The following is a 12,328-nucleotide window of genomic DNA, read 5'->3' on the forward strand; positions in this document are numbered from 1 at the left end:
TCGCCAAAGGATAAAATGGAATTGAGCCTGTTTAGGGACTTTAATTTGATTCTCTTGCATTACAAATTGAGCTAAATATATTATGAATATAAACATGTTTTGGGATTTTCTTTCAGACCCGCAAAAATGAATGATTATTGAGTAAATTACTGCATGTTCCTCTCCTCAGGCTCGGGTAAGACTGCAGCCTTCCTGGTGCCAGTGCTGAGCCAGATCTACACACAGGGGCCTGGAGACGCTGCAGCGGCTGGCAAGAACGGACAGGTACATTCACATACACGAGCAGCCTGTAACGTTGAGTTTTTCCATCAATCTGAAACGCTGCTTTTCTATGAAAGCAATTAAATTGCCCCCTCCTGACTTGCATGTGTGCTATTTATTTATGTGGTGTGCTGAGGTTGACCAACACTGGTTGCTTCCCTCCACAGGACAGCGGTAAATATGGGCGCCGTAAGCAGTATCCTCTCTCCCTGGTCCTGGCTCCCACCAGAGAACTGGCCCTGCAGATCTACGAAGAGTCCAGAAAGGTGTGGGCTAAAACTCCACAGACAAAACCATACACGATGGACAGACCATTACTAGTGTCACTACAACACCATTCGAGTAGCCTTGTTGTGGCTAAGGAAGATAGTGAACTGAAGGTTACTGATTCCCAACAGGCTGATTGATTGCAACTAGATAAATAAAATGTATTTTCTTGGCATGCACACTTCCCCTGTACTAGTGTGTGTTATGGAGGGGCAAAATGCCCAGTGCCATGTCTTCTGGTTCCATCTTCAATCACTGGTACAATCTTATATGATGTCAAAATGAGTTATATGTAACATAAGTGTTCTGCAGTCAGATGTTTCTCGGTAACATCTGTTATAGAACGATACTCCAAAGACAATGAAAGGGTGATGGTTAAAACTGAATTATGGCTGTACTAGTGTTCTGAACTGTCCTGTGTATCTCTTAGTTTGCGTACCGCTCCCGGGTGCGTCCCTGTGTGGTGTACGGGGGGGCTGACATCGGCCAGCAGATCAGAGACCTGGAGCGAGGCTGCCACCTTCTGGTGGCCACACCCGGGCGCCTGGTGGATATGATGGAAAGGGGCAAGATTGGCCTCGACTACTGCAAGTGAGTTTGCTAAAGAGAACTTGTTAGCCACCTCATTAGCACTGGTTAACTAGTGCTGACGAGTTGGCTAGTGCTAATGATAATGAGTTGGCTAATGTTTTGTCCAACACTAACATAAGTGAGTGACCAGAGTGCTAAGTGAGCTGTTTCTGTCATCCCTGTCAGCTACCTGGTGCTGGACGAGGCTGACAGGATGTTGGACATGGGTTTTGAGCCCCAGATCAGGCGCATCGTGGAGCAGGACACCATGCCCCCTAAAGGCATCCGTCAGACCATGATGTTCAGTGCTACCTTCCCCAAGGAGATCCAGGTACACACGCATGCACCAGTAGTGACGCAAGCTTGAGAAATAGAGTAAAATCCTGGGTGCGTGTTTCTGACTGTTTCTGACTGTTAGATGCTGGCGCGTGATTTCCTGGAGGACTATATCTTCCTGGCCGTGGGCCGTGTGGGGTCCACCTCAGAAAACATCACCCAGAAAGTAGTGTGGGTGGAGGATGGTGACAAGAGATCCTTCCTCCTGGACCTGCTCAACGCTACAGGTAAGGAATGCACACACGAACTAACAAAGACACCAAGTCTACCCCATAACCCTCAAACCCTGTTACACACGCTCGCTCTGAAGCCACCGGTCGGCCATATTGGCACTCCCCAGTAGGAGCAGTCCTCCATAGGAATTAATGGAATTCTACAGTATTTCAATTAATGTTTCTAGGACAAATTACATGTTTGTAAGTATTTTGTGTTGTAGTGGGCACAGTAACATTAGTAATGTCAAATGTTTACTTTAAGGACAATGTTTTTATATATTTTGTCTCAAAATATAATTTTAGGTGTGCGTTAAGGTGGTCAGCAATAAAATAAATGTGGAAAACAAAAATGGAGACATTAAGAAATGCATTTCTATAGCTTCCAAAATGTTTTTTTACGATAGTGGGGCAGTGCCAAGATGGAGGCACGGTGGCTTCAACACTGTGCCCCGTATCAGTCAACTAGTGTGTGTATATGTGTATATCTAAATTATTGGTTCAATCACAGATGTATTGAAACTAATTGATGATACTTGCTACGGTGTTTATCTAAAAGGGTACATTTGTTAGCCTTTTCCCTTGCCCCCACCCCCAACCACCTGTTAGTCTGTATGCCCAAAGTAAATGAACTGCCCAATGGACATGTGTCTCCTAAACTGGTTCACATGATGAACCTTCACCATTCTCCCCTGGGTGAAACGGAGGGTGGATGATTGGGAAAGTGCTAGTTATTACATATCTGTTAAGAACTGTTAAGTTACTCCACACTGCCTTTGGTTTACTGTACTGGGCGGTTTGGTTTTATTTAGTCATTCCCAGTGATGCTCCTGATGTTCAGGAGGCTGCAGTGACACCCGGTAAGTATTATTATGGTACTATAACCCCCAGTCTGACCCTCCCAACTGGCAAACATCCCACTCTATCCTCTTCCCTTCCCTGGTCCCCAACCCTCTATTTCTCCTTTCATAATTTCTCAAAAGAGCTTTAGGGCCAGACAAAATGGTTGCAGTCTCAGGACCAGGGGAATCCTACCCTTAGGTCAGGGGTGGGCAACTCGAGGCCTGGAGAGCTGTGGTATGCAGGCTTTTGTTCCAGCCCAACACTAAGACTAAATTACAGCCCTCCAGGACCAGGGTTTTCCAACCCTGTCATTAGAACCAGCAGTAACGCTTACCATCCTCAAAGGAGGATGTTAATTGGAGCACAGCTTTGGTGTTTTTGGCTTGGTGTTACTGTCTGGGTGTTACACACACACACAAGTATGGGAGATTAAGGACACGTTGGGCTGTTGCCTTTATAAACTGAGCTACACTCTGTTAGTCAACTGTCTAAAGGAGCTACGTCTCCTATAAAAGTAGTTTTAGTCCATCTATGTTAATTGATATTCCCCCCCCCCCCCCTTTAACTTCATATTCATCTCGACCATCAGCATATGTGAAAATGGCGTTTCTATGTTTTGTGGGGGGGAAAGATAGACGATGAGTTTCCAATGACCTCATCGGTGTTTAACCAATTATGAGTAGGCGTTGTCATTGGAAACACTTGCCTTCTATCTTCTTCTTTTTTACGACAAAAGATGATGAATATGAAGTTAAACATTTTAGACACAGCTGATTCAACTAATCAAAGTTTGGTGATTAGTTGGTTATTTGAATCAGCTGTGTAGTGCTAGGGTAAAACCCAAAACGTGCACCCCTTGAGGTCCCGAGGACTGAGTCAACACTGCCCCAGGCGCAAGTCCTACATGTAGATATCCAAGCCCTGATTTGAATATTTAGAATAGACATCCCGCCTTCTGTGACATTAGCACAGATATTATGACTGGATAGGTGAATGTTTTTGCGATATGCTTCAAGACTTCACCTATCCAAACATGTCAAATCAGCAATTATTCCAAGGAAGGCAGGATGCATTTTCAAGACACTCAAACCTGGTCCTGGTCTCTCATCGCTCAGTGTTGCCATGCCAACCATACCCAAATGCAGCCCGCTGCCTACCTGTTACTGAATGCTGCTGCTGTTGAATTAGACGTAGGGTCATCAGAGAATGTCAACAATGCCCCCACCACCACATGCCCCCTATCCACCCCACCATCCAGTTTCACACTTGACCGTTTGTGCCGATAGCCATTAATGCAGTGTTGGTCCACTGCTGACAAAACTGAGACTACTCATTTACTTGTACTATTCCAAATGGCTGTGAGGACATTTTGAGTTATGGGACAGCTGGCTAATTCTGTTATGAGGACATTTGGCATAACTCTGCATAACCTTACCATTTGCACTTAATAATTTGTCAGTGAAAGGGATGATGCTTCTGCTCCCCTGGTTGCCATTTGTTTCGTTGCTCCATGGTGATGAATTCAGTCACACCACCATCGATTTTATAGGGTGACCACATTTAAAATACCCAAATGCGGGACAACGAGATGATTTTGCGGGACAGTGTAGCCTACATTAATAACAAAAAATAACCCCGACACACAAATCCCCCTTCCGCTGCAACGAACTAGCTAATTGAAGCACCTAGTCTTTTGCCTGATGCAGAAAGAGACTGGCTGTTAATGAAAATCTGGCACTATTTGGCCAAGGATACGATTTCTGGTTGGTCTCAGGGAATGTAAAACAGTTATGCTGCGTATAGACGAGGGACGCAAAACCATCATACCAGTCGGCATAGCGGGACAAGAAAGTAAAAAAAATAAAATAAATGGTGACAGCAAAAGCCAGCACGATGGTATGCGTTGCTAGGGTGACTTCAGTAAACAAAGAATGCTAATGAACATCGGGTAGAAAACGCTACGGAATAAGTTGAAATATTTGAACTTTGGCGGCAAGTCCCATCTACTGCGGCATTCACTGCCAGGCTCTATGGGATTTACCGTGGGTGTCGTAGCAGCAAATGCACTACACCCCCTTCAAATTGGTGGATTCAGCTATTTCAGTCACACCTGTTGCTGACAGGTGTATAAAATCGAGCACATAGCCATGCACTCTTCATAGACAAACATTGTCCGTAGAATGGTCTGTGCTGAAGAGCTCTGACTTTCAACGTGGCACCATCCTAGGATGCAAACTTTCCAACAAGTCAGTTTGTCAACTCTCTGCCCTGCTAGAGCTGCCCTGGTCAACTGTAAGTGCTGTTATTGTGAAGTGGAAATGTTTAGGAGCAACAACTGCTCAGCTGCAAAGTGGTAGGCCACACAAGCCCACAGAACGGGACCGCTGAGTGGGTAGCGCTTAAAACTCGTGTCTCCTCGGTTGCAACACTCACTACAGAGTTCCAAACTGCCTCTGGAATCAACGTTAGCACAAGAACTGTTCTTTGGGAGCTTCATGAAATGGATTTCCATGACCGAGCAGCCACACACAAGCCTAAGATCACTATGCACTATGAGTGTCATAAAGCTTGCCACCGTTGGACTTTGGAGCAGTGGAAACACGTTCTCTGGAGTGATTAATTACGCTTCACCGTCTGACAAATAAATCTGGGTTTAGCAGATACCTGGAGAAGGCTAGGTGGTGGAGGAGGAATATTGGTCTGGGGCTGTTTGTCATGGTTCAGGCTAGGCCTATTAGTTCCAGTGAAGGGAAATCTTGACGCTACAGCATACAATGATATTCTAGATGATTCTGTGCTTCCAACTCGATGGCAGCGGTTTGGGGTAGGCCTTTTTCTGTTTCAGCATGACAATGCCCCCGTGCATAAAGCGAGGGCCATACAGAAATGGTTTGTCGAGATCGGTGTGGACACACTTAACTGTCCTGCACATAGCCCTGAACTCAACCCCATTTGAACACCTTTGGGATGAATTGGAACGACCGAACGACTGCGAGCCAGGCCTAATGGCCCAACATCAGTGCCTGGCCTCACTGATGGTCTTGTGGCTGAATGGAAGCAATTCCTGGCAGCCATGTTCCAACATCTAGTGGAAAGCCTTCCCAGAAGTGTGGAGGCTGTTATAGCAGCAAAGTAGGGACCAATTCCATATTTATGCCCGTTATTTTGGAATGACATGTTCGACGAGCAGGTGTCCACATACTATTGTATGCTGAATAAGCAAGTTATGAGAATTGAGACCCTCACAAGTTTGACAAAATTACCTTTCAGTATAATACGGCTATTTAGGCCTTGGCCCACCTACTTTTGTAGCTCTTCGTTAGAAGCACAAGTCAAGTAAACTGTCCACTCAAAGATTATATGTAATTTAGCACGAAAGGTTTTGATAAATGTGATTGGTTGAAGGTAACATAGGCCTACATCCCGTCTTGTGCTGCGCAGAATATCAGATCTCAACAACAATTGAAGTGTTTAACATCACCAGTACCACATCCTTATGATATATATCTTGTAATAAGTGCAATGTGACTGCAAAAGAGACTTGTTGGAATGTCTGACAAGGGCCATAATGCGGGGCTGTCCTGCACCATCTGGGACATGTGGTCACCCTATCAGCACCTGCTCTGTTAGCGCAGCACCATTTTTTGTTTCTGCTCCCATCGCCACTCTCATTGTCTGAAGTCTTTATCCTGCTCATAGCCTGTGAGCTAAGTACTCAACGTTTACTTGTTTTTCTTTTCATCTCTTTCGCGCACTCTCGCTATGTCTCTTCCTCACTCTGTCTAGGTAAGGAGTCTCTGACGTTGGTGTTTGTGGAGACCAAGAAGGGAGCGGACGCCCTGGAGGACTTCCTGTATCGTGAGGGCTACGCCTGCACCAGTATCCACGGTGATCGCTCCCAGAGAGACCGAGAAGAGGCGCTGAACCAGTTCCGCTCTGGCCGCTGCCCCATCCTGGTGGCCACCGCGGTACGGCAACACGCACACCCCTTCTGTCAACAGACATAGGGATGTAATTTCCCCCTTTTTATCCTACACGCATCAAAACTTATCGGGATTTGTATTGAAGCTACTACAACTGTAACGACGATCACCACCTGAAAGGTTTTTGCCGTTGCTGGTTGCATTATGTTTCCCTCTGTCTTCTCCCGCAGGTGGCTGCACGGGGTCTGGACATCTCTAACGTCAAGCACGTCATCAACTTTGACCTGCCCAGCGACATAGAGGAGTATGTCCACCGTATCGGTCGTACAGGCCGCGTGGGAAACCTGGGTGAGTGGGACTAGTGTTTGAGGGGGGTTCTCCCATCATGACCCATTATGTGTGTGTTCATGTAGGATTTTGACCCAGCACTAACTCACCAAGATTGTGTTCGAGGGCATGCGAAGGAAAACGTTTCAGGACATTTTGCTACGAAAACAAGAATGAGCTTTTTTTTCTTTGCTGCATAATTAACATGACTCGGACTAAACAGATAAATCACCAAATGATTCTTGGATTCACATATTGTTAGTGATAGCTAGGTCACATGCGTCACTCACCTTGTGTATCAGGTTCTGTTGTCAGTCTGACATTCGGTTGGTTGTATAATGAGAATAGTCTGCTTAGTTCTGCACAACGGTAGATTGTCCCGTTGTGTTGGAGAGTGCATTACCACACTGGTGCCGGTGAATAACGGAGTTTGTGTATTTCATCTGATACGACTGGGCTGGTAGCTAGCCCGAACAGACTCGGCTACATGTTGTAGAAACAGGAGAATAACTCAGGATAAACAGTAAAACTACACTATTATATTACTTAAGCTCTCACACATGCATTGTCTTTTTAAGAAGCCTTAAGTCTTTCAAGAACTGAAGTTGCTCATTCTACCGCATGCCCCGGAGAGTTGCTCTGCGTGATCTGTGTGTAGAGTATTGAGAGCTGTCTGCGTTTTGTAGGTCTGGCCACGTCGTTCTTCAACGACAAGAACAGCAACATCACCAAAGACCTGCTGGACATCCTGGTGGAGGCTAAGCAGGAAGTACCGTCCTGGCTGGAGAGCCTGGGTTATGAGAACCAGCACAAGGGCAACACAGGACGCGGACGCTCCAAGAGGTGCGTGCACACACAACTTTTTCAGGGATGTTAGTGGCCCACCAATGGTTTTAGATCAGAAAGGAGAATAGCTGCATGTTCTGTGTGGATCAACTTTTGTTCTTGTTCCGCTAGGTTCTCCTCTAGTGGATTTGGTGCCAGGGACTACCGTCAGACACCCGGTGGTGGCGGCTTTGGCGGTGGTGGTGGGCGCGGTGGCCCACGCACCGGGGGTTACGGAGGAGGCGGAAGCCGTGGCGGCTTTGGTGGAGGTAAGCGCTAGGCCCTTTTCTGAACCATTTGAAGAGCCACTCTAAATGTCCCTTAGTTTTTATCCATGATGATTTGGAATTCCTGATTCAATCATGTGTGAGGGGTCATCCATATAGATTAATTCAGTAACTCACATACAGCTATCATAACAATCTACTGACCCTCGACCTCTGTCCTTCCCAGGTGGCTTTGGAGGCGGGAACTCCTATGGCGGCAACGATGCAGGCTACGGTGGCAACTACAGCCACTCCGGTAGTGGAACAGACTGGTGGGGCAACTAGTCATAGAAACCCGGTTGCCACGCCAACCAAACCGATCCCCTCACAGAAACCACATGTTGACTACGCCAGACTAAAATACCCCCGCTCACTCAACCCTGTGTAGTTTTCATTGACACACAGTACATTACACACATTGCGATTCTCTGCCCCTTCGCTTTTCTCACATGGAGAACTACGCAACGTGAAGATATAACCAGCGTGATGCCAATCCACTGGAGAAGAGCAGAGATTTGCACACTTAAGATTAAGAGTGCGCATGTAAGGATGCTGACATATATGGTCTGAAATAGCAACTCTAGACTTTTGTTGTTCAAAACAGCACATCCTTTTTTCTTTGTATAAACAAAAATAAGAAACTAAAAGAATAACCTGAGGATCATTTGTATGTTAATGTACTGTGCCTTTTGAATTTAGACAGGACTAATTCTGTTGTCATTTCACCAAATGAATGTGGCCAAGAGCTCTAAATTGTATTTTATTTTTTGGGTGAAAAAAGAAACATAGAAAAAAAACAAGCTTGTACTTAATCAAACCTTGGCAAACACTGGGGGCATTGTGGCTCGCTCGAGTCATGAATCCATTTGAACCTTTCAAAATTGTCGCAGGGTCATCATGTAGCCTTTTATCGAGTTCAAACAGCTAACTTCACTGTAGCGCCCGACCTCACTGGGCAATACTCCTAGTTTGGCTAATAACTGTATTCTAATCTTTAAGGGACGAAGAGTTCGATTACTTTTTAATTTTTTCGCTCACTCTATCCTGGATAGGCTCCTAAGGATACGGTAGTCTTTCCAATAGCCATTCCAGTTGTGATCTCTTAACACGGAAAGTCGTTAAAATCTGTGCTAACAAACACACACTAGGGTTTAATTCAAACAAACACTCAATGAATTGACTTGACAGTGTTATGGCAGCTAGTAAGTTACCTACCACTAGCTACATTAACTGGGCAGTGTTTTTTGGTTTGTTTACATTTGAAGAGCGTGCGCGTGGTATTGTAAAACTGGCGGTTTTTTGAGTGAAATGTTTCTTCTGCAAACATGTATCAAAACAAAAAATGCCCGCCATCTTGGAAGTGAAGTTCAAAATGGCTGCACAAGGACCACAGCGTCGGGGGGGCAGGGGGGAACGATAGCGTCGGAGGCACGGTGTGGTGCAGCGTTAACATTAAACAGTCTTACCGTTGACCGCTGAGCCGGTATTCTACGCATGCTAGTGTTTTGTTTTTTGGTCAAGGAGATATAAGACAAATGAACCGAGTCGCAGGCTTAACTTAATTACAAACATTTTCTCTTTTCAAGCTGTGTTGGAGGGGCATGGTTCATCTATCAGAGACAAGCAGTAGGAGGTCCATCACTAAGGGTTAACCAGTCAGAAAGCAAGGGACTGGACAGCAGAACAGTTGTCGCCAGGGTTATGGGGTGAAGGTCAAGGGTTATCAGTGCACCGCCATTGCTTTGGTTTCCATTGCTCCTTGCTGTGAAGGTGGCCAAAGACTGGGGACTGTTGTCCCCTTCCTTATGGTACATGCGTACTGTCAACTCTGGGAGGTAGTCAGCTTTAGATGTGTATGAAGCTCTGGTTCTGACTGGCCAGACAAGGCTTTCCCCTCAAAGAGCAGCAGCCAACGAGAGATGGGGCATTGGAGTATCTCTAAGTGCACTACGTTTCTTAAGTGTATTGTGCCTTTTGAAAACTTTTTAAATGTATTCACTTTAAAAGCGGATGCACTGACAGTGAGAACTTGGATTGAAAGGTGCTACTTGAGTTTTGGTGTGTAGGCCCTTGTTTGTTGTCGTGCCCATCAAGTTTTACAAAAGTTATTTTATTGCACATCTAGAGTTTTATATAAATGTCTTGAATACATGTCCTTAAGCTTCCAAATATTGTGTGTGAGGAGATTGTGGGGGAAAAACGCAGCTTGTTTACAAAGGGGAAGGGTTCTCAACATTTAAACAGGATTTATTTGGGACCAGGGGATTTAGCAGTTGGGAATTTAGCCATTTGCACACAGATTTCTAGATTCTACTTTTGCTGCTAGTTTTGTGTAATTTATTAAGCATTTCTGAGAGATATTTATTTTTGTAAGCCTCAAAGTGATTCTTTGAAAGTTACAAGAAACTTGACCAAAAGACGGTAACAAAAACACTGGCACTTGAATGTTGAATGTCACCTGTATGCGTGAAAAAAATTATATATTTCGGGGTAGTGTGAGCTTTTTAATGTTTAAGACATATTGGACTCGGTCAAAAATAATATCCACAGACGTCAGGGCCTGAGGCCTTGAAACATCTCTAAATATTATATAGTCAAATTGGCCTTCAAAAAGAGAAATGGAATTAATCAAACATGCCAAGGTTTGGAATTAAAGTTGTTAAAAGAGCAAAATCTAATTTTCCTAAATCTTATCGGTGCAGAACTGTTCGGGATTCTCAAATTGTGTGCATTGTTTATAATAACTCTTTATTCTAATTTGACCTGATTTATATATTTTTTAAATCCAGTGAATGTCTGGCACATGACAATCTTAAAAAACAATGTGGTTTATTCTCTATTGTTGCATTTGCATATGGCACCTCTGGGGAGTTCCCTCGGAGTATTGAGCAGGTCTCAGCTGCAGTAGTGTTACCCACAGTAGCAGCACATTAACTGCTAGCCTGACCACAGGAAGAATAGGCTACAAGCACCACTTGCTCAGTGCCCTGAGGAAGAACAACCCAGAGCTCTTTAGACTTAGACTTTGCTTTCTGTACTAGCTTAGAGGCTAATGCACAGCATGGGAAAAAACTCAGCTGTGTGATTATTGTATGATTTTACCTAAATAAAGTTTGAATGCAAAAGTACCGTATTATAAAATTCAAGCATGTTTTAAGACTTGTGTTATAAATCTAGGACAGACTATTGCCTGGAGTGGCTGTGGAGAGGAGCAGCGAAGTTGGTCTTGAGATTTGATGGGCTTCAGTTCATTTGAGAGATTTCATTAACACCATGTTTCACTTGTCTCATTTATGGAATTCTTCTGTTATCAAATCAGGGTTGTGTTCAATAGTGCACAATTTAGCCAAATGTTTTGCAATTTAAAATGAAGATGCGCATTCTTATTGGGCAAGTTCGGGTAGTACACCTGCGCTGTATTTCAACATTCCTACTGAACACAACCCTGTTGTGATCAAGTCACTGGTTATTGAGTTGAATACCAGAAGCATTTAGGATTATCTGACCACAAATCAGTGGTTGAGGTTAAGAGCATGCTGGATGATCCCTGCACGCACATACAGGTTTTTAGGTCGGGTTTCTGTGCAGGAACACACACTGGTGCGCTCACACTATCAAACAAACATGATTTATTATATACGTTATTATATGCAAATGGTCTTGCACACTTGTTCTACCAGACGTGCGCACACTGCCTCTCAGACAACCTATTAGCCTGTTCAGTTCTATATGTGAGAGTGCTCTGCTGACTAACCAGCAGGACAGACACATGGATCACGTCATACATGATCGACAGGTAAGAACACAGTGTCGGTACTGTGTTTTATGATATTAAAAAATATATATGTCCAGTTATAATTATAACTGTCAGACTTTTATTCTCAGAATACCTAAATGGCATTTTAGGTTTGGCTCCATGGTGATGTTATAATGCAATATTTCCTCATTGTTACATTGAGTTGATTTTGAAGGGTCTTATGCTTGTTACCTATTTTAATGCAGTTTTTTTTTTTTTGCCCTTGACTAAAATTCAAAACAGTTTTCCAGAACACTGCTTATAAACTGCAAATAAATTACTAGGTATTTTGGTAACCATTCGTGAAACTGAATCCTTGTGTATCATTAGTTCATGTATTTATTCACACTTAATACTAAACTATCCAGTAAGGTGCCTGTAGTCATGTATATAACGCTATTAATATTTATACGCGTTCTGAACCGTTTATAAACAGACCATTGTTGGTGTGTGAATGGTTTCAGATCTTTTAATCTGTCGGGTGTCAAAACCAAGTGTAGAACGTGCACTACAGGCAGGTAGGTGTCTAGAAACCTTAGATTGGGCACTTTCACTGGAGTGACGGACACACTAAAAAAATTCCTGCCATAGGCCAATCCAGTGTTGTGATTTGCTATTATGACTCTTCTGTTAGTGATGCGCTGCAGAGCGGTCTGTTTAGCTAGCTAGCAGGGTTGATCAGTAATCGCTGAACGATTTTAG

At 44.1% G+C, this 12,328-nt stretch overlaps 1 protein-coding gene across 7 annotated transcripts in view; it reads left to right on the forward strand.

Moving 5' to 3' along the window:
- Nucleotides 1–10,976, forward strand: part of ddx3xa (DEAD-box helicase 3 X-linked a) — a 32,396-nt gene extending 21,420 nt beyond the window's left edge. For 5 of the 7 annotated variants that reach the window (XM_055870298.1, XM_055870302.1, XM_055870300.1 and 2 more), the window contains 11 exons: nt 170–264; nt 429–527; nt 959–1,119; nt 1,285–1,429; nt 1,517–1,661; nt 2,459–2,506; nt 6,276–6,457; nt 6,643–6,760; nt 7,426–7,582; nt 7,697–7,833; nt 8,018–10,976. In XM_055870298.1, the coding sequence (XP_055726273.1) occupies nt 170–264; nt 429–527; nt 959–1,119; nt 1,285–1,429; nt 1,517–1,661; nt 2,459–2,506; nt 6,276–6,457; nt 6,643–6,760; nt 7,426–7,582; nt 7,697–7,833; nt 8,018–8,115 (1,385 nt within the window). In that variant the 3' untranslated portion in view covers nt 8,116–10,976. The remainder of the gene's footprint in view (nt 1–169; nt 265–428; nt 528–958; nt 1,120–1,284; nt 1,430–1,516; nt 1,662–2,458; nt 2,507–6,275; nt 6,458–6,642; nt 6,761–7,425; nt 7,583–7,696; nt 7,834–8,017) is intronic. The other 2 variants (XM_055870299.1, XM_055870305.1) reach the window with 1 other exon arrangement.
- The last annotated feature ends 1,352 nt before the right edge of the window (nt 10,977–12,328 follow it).

Source organism: Salvelinus fontinalis, chromosome 19 (assembly GCF_029448725.1).
Source record: "Salvelinus fontinalis isolate EN_2023a chromosome 19, ASM2944872v1, whole genome shotgun sequence".
NCBI classification, from domain to species: Eukaryota; Metazoa; Chordata; class Actinopteri; order Salmoniformes; family Salmonidae; genus Salvelinus; species Salvelinus fontinalis.